Source organism: Mobula birostris, chromosome 3 (assembly GCF_030028105.1).
Source record: "Mobula birostris isolate sMobBir1 chromosome 3, sMobBir1.hap1, whole genome shotgun sequence".
Taxonomy (NCBI): Eukaryota; Metazoa; Chordata; class Chondrichthyes; order Myliobatiformes; family Myliobatidae; genus Mobula; species Mobula birostris.
The window spans coordinates 189752381-189774043 of record NC_092372.1 but is presented as its reverse complement, the minus strand read 5'-3'; the positions used below and the strand labels follow the sequence as shown (position 1 = coordinate 189774043).

The 21663-nt window shown below is 41.0% G+C and overlaps 1 protein-coding gene across 1 annotated transcript in view; it reads right to left on the bottom strand.

Moving 5' to 3' along the window:
- The window catches only part of apbb1ip (amyloid beta (A4) precursor protein-binding, family B, member 1 interacting protein), a 139757-nt gene that overhangs the window by 26974 nt on the left and 91120 nt on the right, over positions 1 to 21663 (bottom strand). Inside the window, exons 7-8 of the mRNA XM_072253863.1 lie at positions 10081 to 10202; positions 3615 to 3686 (exon numbers count right to left, since the gene is read on the bottom strand). Coding sequence (XP_072109964.1) covers positions 3615 to 3686; positions 10081 to 10202 — 194 coding nt within the window. The remainder of the gene's footprint in view (positions 1 to 3614; positions 3687 to 10080; positions 10203 to 21663) is intronic.

Here is a 21663-nt window from a genome sequence, read left to right as displayed (position 1 = left end):
TCGTAGCTATTCACTGTTATGGTGTTCTGGGCTCGACTGTTGTCGACAGCTTCTGTGTTCCTTTGTTACTTTGCTGCAGTCATATCTTTAAACTGCAAACTGTTGTTTCTGTTCCCCCCCCATACTAAAATATTTGATAGATATTACAGTTCGAACAAACTGATTCCTCTGTGTTGTTATCAAAATTTGAACATTCTATAGTGTAGGGAAGTGTATGGTCGTGCACTTTGGTAGAAGGAGTAAAGGCTTAGACTATCTTCTAAAAGGGGAGAAAATTCAAAAATCAGAGCTACAAAGGGACTTGGGTGTTCTTTATGCAGGATTCCCTGAAGGTTAACATGCAGTTTGAGTTGGTGGTAAGGAAGGCAAATGCAATGTTAGCATTCATTTCCAGAGGACTCGAATATAAACGCAGGGATGTAATGCTGAGGCTCTCTAAGTCAGCGGTCCCCAACCACCAGGCCGCGAGGAAACGATATGATTTGGCGATATGAGTCAGCTGCACCTTTCCTCATTCCCTGTCACGCGCACTGTTGAGCTTGAACGCACGTGAGGTCATTAACAGCGCGTCATCCACGTCAGCGCGGGAAGGCTTGCAAATGACGACGGGCTGAAAAGTATGTTTGACATAACATCTCTGCTGGCATTCTGGATCAAAGTCAAGGGCGAATATCCTGATAGCCACGAAAGCACTGAAAACATTGCTTCCATTTCCAACATATCTCTGCAATGAATGCAACATAAACTAAATAGACTGGACATAAGGAACCTCCTTCGAGTATCGCTGTCTCCCTTCACCCTTCGATAGGACCGTGTTGTTGCAGGAAAACAAGCCCGGGGCTCCCACTGATTCAGCGATACTGGTGTGTTGCAATGATTTTGTATGTTCATACGGGGAAAATATGTGCTGTGTGTTTAATATCCAAACGTTACTTAAAATGTTATGATGCTATTGACTGATAAGTGACTTATATAACCATAGAACAATTACAGCACGGAAATAGGCAATCTCAGCCCTTCTAGTCCGTGCCGAAAACTACTCTCACCTAATCCCACTGACCTGCACTCAGCCATATACCTATCTAATTTTTCTTTAAATAACATCGAACCTGCCTCTACCACTTCTACTGGAAGTTCTTTCAACACTTCAAGCTCCCCGTCCTCCCCTGATTGTTGATTTATCACTATATTCATGCGAGGAAAATATGCGCTGTGTGTTTAATATTAAAATCGTTAGATAAACACTTTTAGAAATGAAATTGAGTGTATTAGCCCCTTATTACCAATATTCCGGTCGTGATGAACACCCCCCGCCCGAACAGAATCGCCAAAAATGCTTTGCAGAGAATAATATCAGCAAGCAGGTACACGCATGGGCAGGTTACGCATGCGCACTGGTGCCCGCGCAAGGCTTCATGGTCATTATAGTCTTTCTTTGACTGCTACTCTTGTCCGTTGGCAACCCTCCCCCCCGGGTCGGCTGGTCTGCAAGAATATTGACAATATTAAACCGATCCTCAGCGCAAAAAAGGTTGGGGACCCCTGCTCTAAGTCATTGGTCAGGCTACATTATGACCAGTATTGTGAGCAGTTTTGGGCCTCTCACCAAAGAAAAGGTATGCTGGCATTGGAGACGGTCCAGAGGAGGTTCACGAGAATGAAACGGTTAATGTATGAGGAGTGTTTGATTGCTCTGGGCCTGTAGTCACTGGAGTTTAGAAGAATGAAGGGGGAGCTCATTGAAACCTTGCGAATGTTGAAAGGCCCGGATAGAGTGGACGCAGAATGGATATTTCCTATAGTGGGGAAGGCTAGGACCAGGGGGCACAACCTCAGAATAGAGGGATGTCAATTTACAACAGAGATGAGGAGGGATTTCTTTATCCAGAAGGTAGTGAACCTGGGGAAATTAATTGCCACAGGTGGCTGTGGAGGCCAAGTCATTGGGAATATTTAAAGTAGAGTTTGATAATTTCTTGATTAGTAATAGTGTCAAACGTTACGGGGAGAAGGCAGAAGAATAGAGTTCAGAAGGACGATAAATCAGCTATGATGGAATGGTGGAGCAGACACAATTGGCTGAATGGCCTAATTCTGTTTCTATGTCTTACAGTCTAAAATTATATCACATAATCAAACAGCATAGAAAGAACCATCAAATCATTCTGCTCTTTTTGTTTCCCTTATGGTCCTATTTTTTTCTTTTTTGATATTGAATCAATGCCTTCTTCAAAGTCACTTTTGATGTGCATCCAAAACCCTTGCAGGCAGAATATCATAGAATGAACCAATATGTTTTCAATGTTGTTTTGGTTTCCTAGCTATTACTGCTCAAAATGATCTATTGATGATGCAATAGCCTCTGTCCTGTCCCACCTGGAAAATGGGATCTCATATGCCAGGCTGCTGTTTATAGACTTCCATTCAACATCATCATACTTCAGAAACTGGTGGGGAAACTGTCCTCGCTGGGTCTTATTACTTCCCTCTGTAACTAGATCCTGGACTTCTTAACAGAAAGGCCACAGGGAGTCACGTGGGTAGCAACATCTCTTGTCCCACTACACTGAAAACTGGCACTCCCCAGGGCTGTGTGCTCAGCCCACTGCTGACACATGACTGTGTTGCAAGATCCAGATCAAATTGTGTCATCAAGTTTGTAAATGACACAACAGTGGTTGGCCTCATCAACAATGATGACGAGTCGGAGTACAAGAGGACGTGGAGCAGCTGGTGGGCTGACTAAGTCTGCGTGTGGAGAAGACCAAGGAAATGACTGTGGACTTCAGGAAGGTGCAGATGAACCATCCCCTTCTGCGCATACATGGCTAACCTCTGTATACAGAATTAAGTCCCCCAAATTCCTGGGATTTCAAGTCATGGGTGACCTCACCTGATCCCTCAATATCACCTCCCTGAGCAAGAAGGTGCAGCAACACCTCCACTTCCTGAGGAAATTGAGGCAAGCAAAGGCCCCCCCCCCCACCCCTTAACTTCAGTGAATTTTACAGGAACACCACTGGGAGTGCCCCGACAAGCTGCATCTCCATCTGGTGTGGAAGCAGGAGAGCATCGGACTAAAAGTCTCTACAAAGGATTGTGCGAACAGCTGAGAGGATCATAGGGGACATTTATCAGGAGCACTATGTCCATAGGGCTCAGTATTATTAAGGATACCACCCATCCATCCAGCACCCTCTTTGATTTTCCACCATTGGGCAGGAAATGACGATGCATAAAAACAGGAACGGTCAGGATGGCAAACAGCTTCTTCGCTCAGGCCATTAGGCTTCTGAACTCACTGCTGCATCGCATTTGAAGTGCCACTGGAATTCGAACTGTACTCTACAATATTTAATTTAATGCACTTTACTTTGTTTATCTTGTGTAATTCATTTGTGGACTTAATTCTTTCTTTCCTGGTTATTTTGTGTTACTACTGTGCTTTACATTGTTCGTTTGGTGGTACGCATATATATAGTTAAATGACAATAGACTTGACTTGATTTCACTATGGCCAATTAATGTTTGTTTTTCACACTGATGCAAATGCTTGGTTTGATGCGTTCTGGTACCAGTCATTATGCTGCTACAGGGGTTAGAGATTTACTCACCTCCAGTAAAGCCTCCTTATTTTTCTCTTTCATATTTTTTCCTTCTGTTTTCTTCTTTGCAATGTAGAAATTCTGGACATAAAAAAAAAACACAAAGAAGACATTTTTTTAAATATAAAGAGAGGCAATTTATTTTTGAAAGATAAGACTATTATGATCACTATTTTGAACGCTGACTGCAAAGCTGGTGATCAAAGTCTATTAGATGATATCTTGTGTCAATATGTTTCTCAGTCATTGCCCAGACCTGGTGACCTGCACCTGTGGGGTTTGGCGTCATCGAGACACAGGATGGAAACAGGTACTCTGGCACAACTCATCTATGCTCAACAAGTAGCCTTCTAGCTTGCCAGCATTTGGCCCATATCCCTTTAAGTCTTTCCTATCTATATCATTGTTTAAATGCTTTGTAGATGTTGTAATTGTGGCGACCTCTACTGCTACCTTTACCACTTGTTCAATATACCCACCACCCTCAATCTAAGTTTAAAAGAAGTGGACCCATTGATTCAAAGCTTGCTAAGTTCTAGGAGAGTACCAGAGGATTGGAAAGAGCCAATGTGACTCCTCTGTTCAAAAAGGGAGGAAGGCAGAAGATGAGGAAACCACAGGTCAGGATGCGAGAGTCAATAACTGAAGCAGGATCTTATATTCAAATCTATTATACATGCTACTATATCAGTCTTTGAGGCTGCTTCAGGGAGAGTTGATATAGGAGAGCCTGTAAATCTGGTGTATTTAAATTTCCAAAAGATATTTGACAAGGTGCCATTAAAGAGAGCCCAAAGATCGAAAACTGGCTGTCACATAGAAAACAACGAGTTGGGACAAATGTATCCTTTTCAGATTGGAGGGATGTAACCAATGGAGTATCCCGGGGATCAGTTCGTGGCCCTCAATGCTTTACTATTTGTGTTAATAGCCCGGAGGAAGGAACAAAACAGTTTACAGGTCTGCCGATAATACGAAGGGCACATTGTGGTTGCGCCGTGGAATATTGATTGACTGAGTGATTGGGAAAAACCCTGGCAAATGGAATTTAGTGCGGACCCAGAGCTGCCCTCGTGTTTCAGCTCACAATCTCATATAGTGCCACCCAACCTGTCCATTCGTCCAACACTCTCTTACAGTGTTAGGAAGAAAGTTGCAGCATGCATCAATAATACATTAATATGCCTAAAAGGCCATGTTCCGATGTATATTGGGACAGAGACAGGGAAGATAGGAGGACATTTTACAGAGTTGTCAAAAACTAGAAGATGTGGATTTTGGATGAGGTTTAAGGGTACTGAGAGAGAATGTTTGCAATTAGGTGTTCAGAATCGGAAACACACTGCTTAAGTGGATGGTGAAAGCAGGCACTTTCATAACATTTAACAATTATTCAGAGATGAGCAGCTGGACTGCCAAGGCCTAGAAAGCTATGGATCAACCATAGGTCAATAAGAATGGTGTAGAGTGACAAGAGATGGGCTGCACCTATGAGGAGGGCCGAAGGGCCTGTTACTGTGCTGCATGACTCTGTAACAACGTGATCATGACCAGATACTCCACTACATCGATATTTAATGTGGCTTAAATATTGTCCAGGATGCCAGGGATAACCTCACCATCTGGTCATGCCCTCTTCTCATTACTACCATATGGAGGAGGTCAGGAGACTGAAGAACCACACTCGGTGTTTTAGGAACAGCTTCTTTCCCTCCAACACCTGACTTCTGAACAGCCAGGAAGTGCAACGTTATTTTTTTTTTGCTCTATTTATCTATCTACATATCTATCTATCTATCTATCCTTTGAGTAATTTTTATGTCTTGCACGGTACCGCTGCAACAATACAACAAATTTCATGACACGTGTCCATGATAATAAACCTGATTGTGATTCTGTTTCTGCTCTTGAGGAATGAAGCTTTTACATGTTTCACATCATATGAGAGAAAAGGCAATCCTCTGTTCGATGTTTCAGTTGAAAAATGAGACGTGGTTTCACTATGCGATACTCCCTTGGTTCAGTACTAGACTGTCAGCCGAGACAGTGCATTCAAATCGCTGGAGTGCTTCTTGGTCTTGGAATCATCTAACCCAGAAGGTTGTCAATTAAGTTAGAAATTAAGGCTTTGTATACATAAACTTCTCCAGACTGGGATCAAAATTTTAAAGATACAATGTGTCTGTGAATCCTATCCATCTGGGGTTAATGCAAAGATGAGTTAAATGGAAGGGAAAACTAAAAAGCAGGCAACTGCCTCAACATAGGAATATTGTGCAGATTTTAAATCCTGCAAAGTTGGTATTGGGCACAACAGACATTTCTGAACTGTGACAGAGAACAAAACACTTTCTCCAGGGGTTATATGTTCCTTCAAGCACTAGGATCACTAGCCTAATTATACCATAGTGTTTTATCTTTTAATGGTTCAGGATTAGGAAGAAACTCTTTAGTATATTTAATATACGCGGAAATTCAGTGACTTCAATGATGGCACAGTTACTGTTATGACATTGAAACTTTTCAATGCCATCTTCTGGAGAGCAACTGAGGTTTAATTGCCTAACTTAACTATCAGCTCTCATGGTAAAGATTCAGCTTCATTGAGAATCACATGCTCCATGTCACCATTTAATCACATAATTTTAGTAACATAATTCCTGACAATGTGCAAAAGAGATATTATGGAAGATCCTAAAAATATGTAATCATTTCAACATAGTTTGAAAATTGATGGAAAAGGAGAAATTTTAGTTTCAGTATCAGATAAATTTTGCTGTCCGTGTATATTAATAGTAACAAGAAAGCCTCCACTGTGAATTCTGCAAAAGAGTTCAGACTAAGTGTATTTTAACAGCCTAATATTTGTCTTCAAATACATTATAAAAAGAGATAAAACTAATTTAATTAAGGATAACCTGCATGGCTTCCTCCACCATTTGTTTTCTCAGGACACGTATGGGCGGCAATTCTTGAACTCGAATCATTTATCACCTTTCCTGATGACTTCTGCTGCTGTATTACATGGTCTGTCTCTGACTCATCCCAAGTGACACACACAAAATGCTGGAGGAACTCAGCAAGCCAGGCAGCAACGATGGAGGAAAGTAAACTGCTGACTTTTCGAGGCCAGTCTCAGCCCGAAATGTCGACTGCTTATTTCTCTCCGTAGCTGCTGCCTGACCTGCTGAGTTCCTTCAGCATTTTTTGTGTGTTACTCCAGATCTCCAACACCTGCAGAATTTCCTGTCTCTGACTTTCTTTCTTGATCTATTTATGGGATTATTCTGGGGTTATGAAATTATGGATAGAAAATATTCACTATATGAGAACTAATCTTCAAGAAATAAAACTTGTTCACAATTTAACTTCAACTGATACATTAAGGCTATTGAAACCTATCATTGTGGGACATTGTGATGCTGAGTCTGTGGAAGACAGTAGATAAAAGTTACGGTAATCGGTGGTCATTGAAAACTTCGGATGGAGCTCAGGGAAGGCACTAAATGGCCAGCTCTAGTACTAGCGCACAATTAAATATTTCAGTGGCCACTCCTGTACTGAGTGTATTTTCATTGTTTTCTGCTTCTGTGGCCAATCCACATCAAGACTCAATGTGTTGTGCATTCAGAGATGCTCTCCTGCACACCACTGTTGTAATGCCAGGCCACTTGAGTTATTGTCAACTCTCTGTCAACTTGAACTAGTTTGGCCATTCTCATCTAACCTCTCTCATTAACAAGACATTTTCATGCACAGATCTGCCGGTAACTGGATGTATTTTTGTTTTTTGCACCGTTCTTTATGAAGTCTAGAGACTATTGTGCATAAAAATCCCAGGAGATCAGCAGTTTCTGAGAAAATCAGAGCACCCTGTCTGGCACTGACAAGGTCAAAGTCACTTAGATCACATTTCTTCCACATTCTGATGTTTGGTCTGAACAACAGCTGAACCTTGTGATCACGTCTGAATGCTTTTATGCATTGAGCGATTGCCACATGATTGGTTGATTAGATATTTGCATTAATGAGCAGTTATACAGGTGTACCTAATAAAGCAGCCACTGAGTATATCTCTGCCACTTAAGCAACACACATAAAAGTTGCTGGTGAACGCAGCAGGCCAGACAGCATCTCTAGGAAGAGGTGTAGTTGATGTTTCAGGCCGAGACCCTTCATCAGGTCTTGGCCTGAAACGTCGACTGCACCTCTTCCTGGAGATGCTGTCTGGCCTGCTGCGTTCACCAGCAACTTTTATGTGTGTTGCTTGAATTTCCAGCATCTGCAGAATTCCTGTTGTTCTCTGCCACTTAATATGCAATTCAGGATATGTCTGCTTTGTTGGTTAATATTCTGTCTAGCTGTATATTCAGGAAACTATTGCTCACACTGTAACAAAAGGGACACACACAAAGTGCAATGCAGAGGAAAAATGGTTGACATTTATTCATAATTTCTGATGAAAGGTCTCAGCCCAAAATATTGACTGTTTATTATTCTTCTAGATGCTGCCTGGCCTGCTAAATTCCTCCAGCACCTTGTGTGTGTGCTTTAATATTTCCAGCATCTGCAGGATCTCTTGTGTTTGTAACAAAAGGGATGTATTTTGGGCATCTGGAGTTTATGCTCAGAAACTTTTGGAGCACCCGTCAGTCCTAAACATTCGGCGGGGGGGCCGTTGCCAGTTGGGATGTCCCACCATTGTAAATGAGTAATTCTGCAATGTTACCTATCTATGTGTAAATGTTAAAGTGTTGAAGTGAAGTTGATGATTACGGTGATTGAAACTGTCTATTGTTATATTTGTTGCTTAGAATGTGTAAAACATTGTGTCAGGAGAGGAGAGCTGGATTACCTGCAGAAGATCTGCTGCATTGAATGGGGCCTTTTATATCTCCCAGTTACAGATTCCGTATGGCTCAGTTTAGTCAATCACATCAATGTACATGGTAATATAAGGCACTGAAACCCAATAAAGGTGGCGCAGAGTGACATTATTTAGGAGCATTTAAGCATGGTATTAGCTTAGTGGAAACATTTACGGAATCATCATGAGGAACTGAGATGCTAAGGGTTTAGAAAATATCATAACTTGACATAAAACTATCAAGGCATTTATAAGGGGAGGTAGAATGCTGAAATAATCCAGTGAGAAACACAAACATAAAAGATTGTGAAAATTCCAATTGATAAGTTAGAGGGCAAAGATTAGTGAAAATTAATATGCATCTCTTACATACACAGACAGGAGATAATTATGTGCGGAATAAGGATATAGCAGAAAATACATTATTTTTTAAAATCTGACATCAGAAAGAAGAAAATTTTCTCAACTGAAAAGACATCTTTGAAATAGTGGAGAATAGTGGGTCAGGAGTAAAAGAGAAGCTGAAAATAGTAACACACATCAAAGTTGCTGGTGAACGCAGCAGGCCAGGCAGCTTCTCTAGAATGAGGTACAGTTGATGTTTCAGGCCAAGACTGAATTTCCAGCATCTGCAGAATTCCTCATGTTTCAGCTGAAAATAGCCTTAGTTTTTGTGAAATTAATAGGATTTATAGCCAATAAATCCTTAGGATTTGCCTTGCAACCTAGGATTCAGGAAGAGGTGGTAATGGACGTAATGGATGCACTGACTTGCAACCACTATCTTCAAAATTCCTTCTAGAATAAATCCAACAACATTTTACAAAATTGCATAGATTCCAGAACACATTCTTGTTGATTGAACTGGAGCAAATGTAATCCCATTATCTAACAAAGGCCTAAGAGAGAAAATGGCCATTTAGCTGGGCACTGTTAACATGGATTATATTCATAAATCAAATCTGGTGACACAACCACTCCTTACTCCCACAAGTTCTCCCGACACCTTCCCATGCAATCACAGCAAATGTATCATCTGCCTTTCAGCATTCTCCATGTATGAACTAAACTTATCTAAATGTTTTTGCTTATTTATGATTATCTTGAAGTGGCAGATGTTTAATTATTATCAGGTCATGTGTTCTCTAAATGGCCCACTCTACTTGAGGTGACCTATTTCACTGAAGCAAGTAAATACAAGAAAGTGTTGTAGCCAAGTCACCATCCTAAGGCAAAGAGATGAAATACAGAAATACCCCTGTAATACTCTGTCATTTTCTAAAGCACTTTGAATATTTTTTCCTATTTCTTGCAAACCTCTATGCTTATTTTCTCCAAAATAGTCAAGGCCCATTTTGAACCTTTCATGTTTCATCAAATAAACTAGGTTAGAATTCATTTTTATTGTGGTTTCCTTGTTAGTCACACCTGGGGTTCAGGTGATGTTCTCTAGTTACAAAGGAGATGGTGCATTGTTTTATGAAATATTTGCTTAGAATTGCCACTTAGTTGATATCATGCATAGGATAAAGTTTGTTAATGTTGGCAACTTTTTGGAAATTTGGCATTCAACTTCATAATTATTTTCTTTTTATGACTTTTACTCACCTGTGGATTTTTAAAGACAGCATACTTCTCTTGTCTTTCAACAAACATAAGTTTGTTTTCACTGTCACGCGTCCAGTGGGACAAAGTTTCCACCAGATTCTCATGGTCTTCAAGAAATCTCTCTAAACAAAAGGAACAAGGACAAAGTTACAAAAAATCACAGAAAACAACAGAACAGGATGCAGCAATCAATGAAGTACAATTTTCCTCCATCACAAACTGATCACGTATCTCGTCAATATTTGCAGGATATACAGTACTCTTAGCAAGATTATCTATGGATAACATTTAATACATATATTAAACAAGGATTTTTATTATATATTTTGTTTTTAATCTTTCTTCTATGCTTTATACTATGGGACCCATCTGATATTGTTGTTTATCCTCTTGCTTTTATTAGTGCTGAGATTCATTGTGTGGAATGAATATGTGTGTTCTGATCTGTGGCTAGGCCTTAGATGAAATAGTGAGGAGACACTGCACTGAAAACTTCGAAACATGCCCTCAGCTTTTTCGTCTGCAGAAAGTCTGAACAAATTTAACAATCTTTGACATTCAAAGAGTTAAAAATATATTTCAAAAGACATTTCAAATGCAAAGCAGATCCAATAATTGCAATGCAGCTATCACATCTCAGACTACATCTATAAGATTAAATCTATGATCATTTATTCTTTGTAAAGGAAAACTATTGTAAATAGGCATCATTTTAAGTTCTGATTTTTTACTGTTGTCTCTGTATTACAATGACTCATTCAGCAAACCTTTGTGTGATTAGGGTCTTTTCAATCTTACATGAAGTCTTTACCACAATGATGTATTTAAATGCTGGATACAATATACCTTATATAATACTCGGTGGTTTCATTATATCTGTCTACTTGCTGCAGTGAGCAAAAACTCAGCCTTGTTTGATCAGTACCATGACTACTAGACTTCTATTACCAATGTAAAAAATATGTACTTCTGGCAAGAATATTCACCAAAATGTGATGAAACCTGCCTAATTTGATTATTTAATTTAAAAAGAAAAGGTAATATCCATCTTAATTCACCAAATTTCTGCTGCTTCTTCTAATTGCCTTTAACCTATACTGATCTCTTGGCTACCTTCATCAATACTCTGATTATTCATTAATCAATACTTACTCTGATCCCTACAGAAGATGAAGAAATTGATATTAGTCAATCTTATGTCCCAACGACTTTAACTTTAACTAACATCTTCCTGCAAAAATGAAATATCAATGTGGCTCCTGAAAATCTAGAAATGAACTTCTGTGTACTCAGCACAGTCTAACCATGATGTCACTTCCTCAAAGAAATCAACAAACCATCTTCCCCCTCTGAACCTATATTAACTTTCATTTTCATACAGATTACCTCTGCTATTCCATTGACTAACCAATCCCACAATTTTAAATGAAATTGAAGCACGTAATGAAAATATACATGCAAGAATTTGATTTGTTGCCCATTAGACCATGAACACTATATCGGCCTCTTTGGTATCTACTGACATCTCATTAGGTGCTCAGTGATACTCTTAAAATGATTGTTGGCATCTCATACATCTCCTGAAGCCAATTAGGTCAAGGACTATCTATGTGTAGAGACTAACAGAACTGATTAGAACATAAGAACATAAGAAATAGGAGCAGGAGTAGGCCATCTGGCCCATCGAGCCTTCTCCGCCATTCAATAAGATCATGGCTGATCTGGCCATGAACTCATCTCCACGTACCTGCTTTTTTCCCATAACCCTTAATTCCCCTACTATGCAAAAATCTATCCAACCTTGTCTTGAATATATTTACTGAGGTAGTCTCCAGTGCTTCATTGGGCAGAGAATTCCACAGATTCTCCACTCTTTGGGAAAAGCAGTTCCTCCTCATCTCCACCCAAAACCTACTCACCCAAATCTTGAGGCTATGTCCCTTCATTCTAGTCTCACCTACCAGTGGAAGCAACTTTCCTGCCTCTATCTTACCTATTCCTTTCACAATTTTTAATATGTTTCTATAACATCTCCTCTCATTCTTCTGAATTCCGATGACTACAGTCCCAGGTGACTCAATCTCTCCTCATAGTCTAACCCCCTCATCTCTGGAGTCAACCTAGTGAACCTCCTCTGCACTGCCTCCAAAGCCAGTATATCCTTCCTCAAGTAAGGAGACCAGATCTGCACGCAGTACTCCAGGTGCAGCCTCACCGGTAACCTGTATAGTCAGAGTATAACCTCCCTGTTCTTAATTTCAATCCCTCTAGCAATGAAGGCCAACATCCCATTTGCCTTCTTGATAGCCTCCTGCACCTGCAAACAAACCTTTTGCGATTCATGGTTAGTTGCCCCCACCCCCATTTTAAACCCTGATACAGCAAATTTCTATTCATGTGTTTCATCTTAGATGCTTCAACTGGAAGCTTCTGCATTTATTTTGACATTGTTACATTCTGGGCTCTAAGACAAAGCTTGTTTATTAGATTCTAAGGAGCCCTTCAATTTCCAGGAGCTGCAAGACGAGTTAAACAAGTTTCCAGGGATGAAATATTTTTCTAGGACCCTGATGTCTGTTTGTTTTACTATATCTTATTTGTGGAATGTATTTCTTTCTCTAAATGATGCTGGAAGGTATTAATATGAAAGTGATAAAGGGTTAATTAAAATAATAAGAGCATTGAGGAGAATTAACATGGATTTATGAGAAGGGAATCATGTCTGAGTTCTTTGAGATTATAACTGGGTTGTTATTAACAGAATATGGAACAGCAGGTAGACTGGCCTTGGAGTATCCGAGGCCATGACAGAAAGAGAAGAGAGAATGGGGAGGCTATGTCTGTTTTTCCTGGAAAAGAGGAGGTAAGAGAGGATATAATTGAAGTATCTAAAACTATGAGGCATATTGATAGGATAGCTTGCACGAAACTTTTCTCATGTTACAGCCAGGTAAATTTGGCCCCAGTGTTGCAGGACTGTCCGTGTGTGTGGCTGGGTGGGAGGGAGGAAAAGGGCTTGTTTTGCTGTTGTTGTTTTATTGCTTGCTGCATTCTGTTTTGTTGTGCTCTGAGCTGCTCTTTTGAGAATTGTAGGCATGCTCGATTGAGACTGGAATGTGTGTCCTTAGGTTGTGTTGGTTGTCAATGCAAATGATGTATTTCAATGTGCTTCAATATACATGTGATGAATAAATGAATCCGAATTGGAAAACTAGAACACCTAGAGTTAGGGTAAGTGGTATGAAATGTGGGAGGACCATTTTTACCCAGAGTGTGGTGTGTAACTGAAAATGAAATTGAAATTAGTTTAAGAAAATTGACATACTATAGTGATATACACTGAGGTCCAGTAAAAAAAATGCTTTGCGTTACATTCACACAGATAAATTCCTTACAACAGTACATTGAGGTAGTACAAGGACAAACAATAAAGAAGTGCAGAATAAGGTGTTACAGTTAGAGAGGAAATGTAGAACAGGTAGACAATAAGGTGAAAGGTAAATTGTTACGGCAAGGGTCCATTTTACCATACTAGGGAAACGTTCAATAGTCTTTTAAAAGGAGGGTAGAAGCTGTCCTTGAGTCTGGTGGCCTTGAGCCAAGTGGCCAGTCTCACTTTGGTTGACAATCTCCCCTAATCAAGCATTTATTTCCATGCTTAAGGTCAGCAAAAAGGGAACTGTCTCCACGTGACACTTATCTGTGCGGAAAGTTGTATTCTGACCTTTTCAAGTTATACATCTATGTTTATCAGGGGAAAGATTAAATGTGTATTTTGCATACACTTATCATGATACATGCAAAATGGTGTTTTAAAAGCAAAGTTGAAAAATAATCACACGTAAGTTCCCTTATTGTTTGTGACTGTTCCTGCTATCTGTTGGAGCATTGCAAAATTATTTTGAAAGTTCCACTCATTGTTCAACAGTTTTGATGGTGCAAGCTTCCTGCTGTAATATCACCAATGCACTAATGTACTACAATGGTTACAAAACATATTCAAGGTTTTTTCGTAACTCAGTATATGAGTTCAAACTCACAGCTCTCTGGAGCAGAGATTCACCATCCTCTACTCATATTCAAACACAAACTGTGACTTAGTTCCTGTCTCCTATGTCAGGGACATATATTCCCTGCAGTTTACCTGTTGCACCATTAACCAGTTAAGATTTTGCATTCTTTAAGCTCTAAAGTGTACAGGTCTAGTCTCTCATTCTCTCCTCATCTGTTAAATCCACCTTCCCTGCAACTAGCCCAATGCATCATTGCTGTCCACCTTGTGTAATATGTACATCCTTACTTCCGGTGCGGTCATACCAAGGCCCTGCACAACTGGAGTACGACTTCCTTGCTTCCCTGTTCCAATTCTTACTTCTCTGTTAGCAAAGGTGAACTTACCATTTTCCTTGTTATGCCGGGAATGTTGCTTCCAGTAATTTGCATACAAGTACACCAAGTTCCTTTTGAACATCAGCACTATTTAATCACTCATAATTTCAGGATCAGAATCAGGTTTATTATCACGGGCATGTGCCAGGAAAGTTGTACTCTGCTTTTTTGTTCCGTGCATCAAAGCAAATATCCTGCCCTTGTGTCAAACTGTGACACTTAGTTCAAACAACCTCACAAAATTCTGCATTATATACCATCTGCCACATTCATGTCCACTTACTGGGCTTGTCCATCTTCCCTTGAAGCCTCTTTTTACCCTCCTCTGTATTTACTTTCCCATCTGGCTTTAAATCACCCGCAAACAATGACATTTGATCACGTTGTTGATACAGATTGTGAATAGCTGGTGCACTGTCACCACTCCACTGGTCACAGGCTGATAACCTGATAAGAAAGCATTTATTCCAAACCTTGCTTTCTGTTCAATAACTCTATTCAATCTTTATCAATATGTTACTCCAATTCCATGTGCTCTAGACCTGCTAATCAGCCTCCTGTGTGTGTGCGTGTGTGTGTGACCTTACTCAGTACTGATTATCATAAGACAACAGGAATGTAAAGTTTATCTGGAAAACACAGCAAAGGACAGTTATGTTTGCATCAGAATGGGCAACAAGAACTGTGGCCTGCTGTGCACTTTAAAGTTTGCGGAACAAGTTAGTCTCAATTTGGGAAGAGCAGGTTAGAATGCTATTGGAGACCAGTGTTGGAATCTGGAGCAGCATGAGAGAACAGAGGAACTCAGGGGACTGAAGAGCATCTGTGGAAGGAAAGGAGTTGTTAACATTTTGGGTTGAAACCCTGGATCAGTCAAGTTATTGCAGCAGAATTTCCTGAATTAGGGAGGTAAAGATTTCTGTTCAAATACATCACTTGAAGGTGTTCAGAGAGTGATATAGGTCAAATGTTTTCTTCCATTTAAATCACATATTATGATGACATTTTTTTCCTATTTGCTAATAAAGTTTATATAAACGCAATGCTCATCAAAGCATATGACAACTGCTCAACCTTTTCGCCCTGATGTGATATAGCATCATCTGTATCAATAATGTGACTTTTCCGCTGTGCCTAAATCAACAATGTGCATTTTCTGCAGCAATGTGAAAAAAATCAATGTACATAGAAACTTCCATGAATAATCACAAAGAACAGCACATTCAGTGTGCATGCAAAAAAGGGAAAGTAAATGCAAGCTCTCATATTGCAGAATATATTGAGAAGCTCATTATAGAAATAAAGGCAAAAAGTGCTTTGTCAGTAACAGCATATGTGCAGTTACCCGATATCCATTGGTATACAGTATTGGTAAAGTAACAGGCAATCATCCTGACTAATTAACCACAAATAATATGGATAAGTGGGCACGTGGCCAAGTGGTTAAGGCATTGGACTAGCGACCTGAAGGTCGTGAGTTCGAGCCCCAGCTGAGGGAACATGTTGTAACCATATAATAATTACAGCATGGAAACAGGCCATCTCGGCCCTTCTAGCCCACACCGAACTCCTACTCTCACCAAGTCCCACCGACCTGCACTCGGTCCATAACCCTCCATTCCCTTCCTGTCCATATACCTATCCAAATTAACCTTAAACAACAACATCGAACCTGCCTCAACCACTTCTGCTGGAAGCTCGTTCCACACAGCCACCACTCCATGGGTAAAGAAGTTCCCCCTCATGTTACCCCTAAACTTTTGCCCTTTAATTCTCAACTCATGTCCTCTTGTTTGAATCTCCCCCACTCTCAATGGAAAAAGCCTATCCACGTCAACTCTATCAATCCCCCTCATAATTTTAAACACCTCTATCAAGTCCCCTCTCAACCTTCAACACTCCAAAGAATAAAGACCTAACTTGTTCAACCTTTCTCTGTAATTTAGGAGATGAAATCCTGGCAACATTTTAGTAAACCTCCTCTGTACTCTCTCAATTTTATTGACTTTTTTCCTATAATTCGGTGACCAGAACTGTATACAATACTCCAAATTTGGCCTTACCAATGCCTTATACAATTTCAACATTACATCCCAACTCCTATACTCAACGCTCTGATTAATAAAGGCCAGCATACCAAAAGCTTTCTTCACCACCCTATTCACATGAGATTCCACCTTCAGGGAACTATGCACCATTATTCCTAGATCCCTCTGTTCAACAGCATTCGTCAATGCCCTACCATTTACCATGTATGTCCTTTTTTGATTAGTCCTACCAAAATGTAGCACCTCACTTTTTTCAGCATTAAGCTCCATCTGCCAACTTTCAGCCCACTCTTCTAACTGGCCTAAATCTCTCTGCAAGCTTTGAAAATCTACTTCATTATCCACAACGCCACCTATCTCAGTATCATCTACATACTTACTAATCCAATTTACCACCCCATCACCGCTAATATATATGACAAACAACATTGGACCCAGTACAGATCCCTGAGGCACACCGCTACACACTGTCCTCCAATCTGACACACAGTTATCCACCACTACTCTCTGGCATCTCCCATCCAGCCACTGCTGAATCCATTTTACTACTTCAATATTAATGCCTAACGATTGAACCTTCCTAACGAACCTTCCGTGTGGAACCTTGTCAAAAGCCTTACTGAAGTCCACATAGACAACATCCACTTCTTTACCCTCATCAATTTTCCTAGTAACCTCATCAAAAAATTCAATAAGATTTGTCAAACATGACCTTCCACGCACAAATCCATGTTGACTGTTCCTAATCAGACCCTGTCTATCCAGATAATTATATATACCATCTCTAAGAATACTTCCCATCAATTTACCCACCACTGACGTCAAACTCACAGGCCGATAATTGCTAGGTTTACTCTTAGAACCCTTTTTAAACAATGGAACCACGTGAGCAATATGCCAATCCTCCGGCACCATCCCTGTTTCTAATGACATTTTAAATATTTCTGTCAGAGCCCCTGCTATTTTTGTGTCCTTGAACAAGGCACTTAATCACACATTGCTCTGCGACGACATTGGTGCCAAGCTGTATGGATCCTAATGCCCTTCCCTTGGATAACATTGGTGTCGTGGAGAGGGGAGACTTACAGCATGGGCAACTGCTGGTCTTCCATACAACCTTGCCCAGGCCTGCACCCTGGAGAGTGAAGACTTTCCAGGTGCAGATCCATGGTCTCGCAAGACTAACGGATGCCTTTATGGATAAAACATGTAACACGAAACAGAAGATGGCAGATTTTAGCCATTTGAAGAGATCGGGAGTTGTACAGCGGAGTTCTCAACTGTCCATACCAGGGACCATCACATTTATCAATGATTTGGACATCGTTATGCAGAACACAATTTACAAATTTGCATATGCCTCAAAACTTGATGGTGTAACGAGGAGGATGGTAAAAGATTTCAAGGAGTTATAGTGTAATAGAGTAGGAAGATGGGAGATCCTTAAAATTTAATGTTGAATGTGAAGTGTTCCTTTGGTAGGAAGAATAAGAAAAGATAGGGAATTGACTGCAAGAGCCATGAGGTAATGTTGTTGCTTTTCGTGCTTTGTGGTGCATCGGGCAGCTTTATGCCATTTCTTTGGCATTTTTTTCTGTTTTTTTTTACCAGGCCAGTTCAATGTTCTACCCAGCATGGAACCGGCCTGATTCAAACCCAGGACTTTGTCAGAGATGTTCTTGTTGTTTTATCCATCACTCCATTTTCTCTGCTTCTTCTTTTCTTTCTGTCCCTCTTCCCAGTACCTAAAACACTAATCTTGTTCTCTTGCTCCAGTTGCTTCCACACCTACTGAATGCTTACAGCACCTCCTGCTTTTATTAAGCCTACAATTTGAAAAGGACTCCTCCTTCATGCATGACCAAACAAATATTCCTCCTCTACATTCAATTGGTAAATCTTGACTTCACAATGCCCTGAAAGGTCACTTGAAGCCATAAAGGGTCATGAGACTGAGCAGGGTCTAGGTTATGACACTTGACTCCTGGAAAAGAGCAGCAACACCTTGTGTCTCTGGGGTCTTCTCCTAACGTGCACATTCCACTGGCTTCCTACTCTCAATGTCTGCAGTCATAGGAAACAGCATCATTAGGTACTCTGTGCTGATGTTTGATTGCATGAAGCTTTTAAGAACAAATTTGGTCTCTTAAGCAAACTCTAAACAGTTCGTGCAGTGCAGGGTAGTGCAGTGGATGTGATCTATATGGATTTTAGTAAGGCATTTGACAAGGTTCCACATGGTAGGCTTATTCAGAAAGTCAGAAGGCATGGGATTCAGGGAAGTTTGGCCAGCTGGATTCAGAATTGGCTTGCCTTCAGAAGGCAGAGGGTGGTGGTGGAGGGAGTACATTCAGATTGGAGGGTTGTAATTAGTGGTGTCTTCTTTTCGTGATTTTTATTAACGACCTGGATGTGGGGGTAGAAGAGCGGGTTGGCAAGTTTGCAGATGACACAAAAGTTGGTGGTGTTGTAGATAGTGTAGAGGATTGTCAAAGATTGCAGAGAGACATTGATAGGATGCAGAAGTGGGCTGAGAAGTGGCAGATGGAGTTCAACCCAGAGAAGTGTGAGGTGGTACACTTTGGAAGGATAAACTCCAAGGCAGAGTACAAAGTAAATGGCAGGATACTTGGTAGTGTGGAGGAGCAGAGGGATCTGGGGGTAGATGTCCATAGATCTCTGAAAGTTGCCTCACAGGTAGATAGGGTAGTTAAGAAAGCTTACGGGGTGCTGGCTTTCATAAATCGAGGGATAGAGTTTAAGAGTCGCAATGTAATGATGCAGCTCTATAAAACTCTGGTTAGGCCACACTTGGAGTACTGTGTCCAGTTCTGGTCACCTCACTGTAGGAAGGATGTGGAAGCATTAGAAAGGGTACAGAGGAGATTTACCAGGATGCTGCCTAGTTTAGAGAGTATGCATTATGATCAGGGTTTAAGGGAGCTAGGGCTTTACTCTTTGGAGAGAAGGAGGATGAGAGGAGACATGATAGAGGTGTACAAGATATTAAGAGGGATAGATAGAGTAGATAGCCAGCGCCTCTTTCCCAGGGCACCACTGCTCAATACAAGAGAACGTAGCTTTAAGGTAAGGGGTGGAAAGTTCAAGAGGAATATTAGAGGAAGGTTTTTTTACTCAGAGAGTGGTTGGTGCGTGGAATGCACTGCTTGAGTCAGTGGTGGAGGCAGATACACTAGTGAAGTTTAAGAGACTACTAGACAGGTATATGGAGGAATTTATGGTGGGGGGTTATATGGGAGGCAGGGTTTGAGTTTCGGCACAACATTGTGGGCCGAAGGGCCTGTAATGTGCTGTACTATTCTATATGTTGTATGTTCTAAACCAGTGGTCCCCAACCACCGGGCCGCGGACTGGTACCGGGCCGCGAGGAAGCTATATGATTTGGCGATATGTGTCAGCTGCACCTTTCCTCATTCCCTATCACACCACTGTTGAGCTATTACGCATGCGATGTCATTACCTGTGCATCATCCATGTCAGCGCAGGAAGGAGATCAACTCCTCGAGCATGCAAATGACGGCGGGCTGGGAAGTATGTTTTACGTAACATCTCTGCCGGCATTCTGGATCAAAGTCAAGGCTAAAAATCCTGAGATAGCCACGAAAGCACTGAAGATGTTGCTTCCATTTCCAACATATCTCTGCAATGAATGCAACGAAAACTAAACTGCGGAACAGACTGGACATAAGGAACCCTGTTCGACTATTGCTGTCTCCCATCACCCTTCGATAGGACCATGTTGTTGCAGGAAAACAAGCCCAGGGCTGTCGCTAAGTCAGCAATATTGGTGTGTTGCAATGATTTTATATCTTCATATGGGAAAAACATGTGCTGCGTGTTTAATATCCAAACATTACTTAAAATGTTATGATGCTATTGACTTATATAACCATATAACAATTACAACACAGAAACAGGCCATCCCTCCCCTTCTAGTCCATGCCGAACGCTACTCTCACCTAGTCCCACCGACCTGCACTCAGCCCATAACCCTTCATTCCTTTCCTGTCCATATACCTATCCAATTTTTCTTTGAATGATAATATCGAACCTGCCTCTACCACTTCTACTGGACTTCAAGCTCCCCGTCCTCCCCTGATAATTGACTTATCACCATATTCATGCGAGGAAAATATGCGCTGTGTGTTTAATATTAAATTCATTAGATAAACCCTTTTAGAAAGGAAATTGTGTGTGTTAGCCACTTATCACTGATATTTCTGTCATGATTAACACCCCCCTCCCCCCCGAACAGAATCGCCAAAAATGATTTGTAGAAAAAAATCGTACATGCGTGCCAAATCATGCATGCACACTGGTGCCCGTGCAAGGCTTCATGGTCATTGTAGTCTTTCTGGGGTAAACCCAGCATATTTGACTGCTACTCTTGTCCGTTGGCAACCCTACCACCTCCCCACCGCCCCCGGTCGGCCAGTCCGCAAGAATATTGTCAATATGAAAACGGTCTGCAGTGCGATAAAGGTTGGGGACCCCTGTTCTAAACAACAGAGTATAGAACTTTGGTGTATGGAAACAGCCACAATTCAGGCCAATATTGTAATCAAGCAGTAAAAGCAATTCTTAAGTATGCAATTACTGAATTCATATAGGAATGTCAGATTATCTTAAAGATAATTTAAGTGCGTAAGGAGGAGGAGTTACAGTGTCTTATAGCCACGGGGAGAAAGGATCTCCTGTGGTATTCAGTGCTGCACCTCGGTGGAATTTACTAAAGATGCTCCTCTGTTTGTCCAGGATGTCATGGAGAGGGTGAGAGGGTTTGTCCATAACGCTTCGTAGCTTCTGCAGCATCCTCCTCTCAGACACAACTACCAAGGAATCTAGTTCCACCCCCAAAACAGAACCAGCCTTCCTGACAAGCTTATCAAACTTCTTGGCGTCTGCTGCCCCAGCAGACTACAGCGTAGAATACAGAGCGGGCACAGAATCTGTGAATTCTAATTGCTGTGTTTGCAGTCCATGGTAAAGCGGCAGTGTTCCTGCTGACTTTTGCGAAAACAGCTCACAACAGTTTTGTGGCAAGAATTTCCCCTTTTCCAACTGTTGCTGTTAGGCATCAGTTCAAGGAGATCCCCAGCACCTGTCAGCTGTGATGCCCTCATTT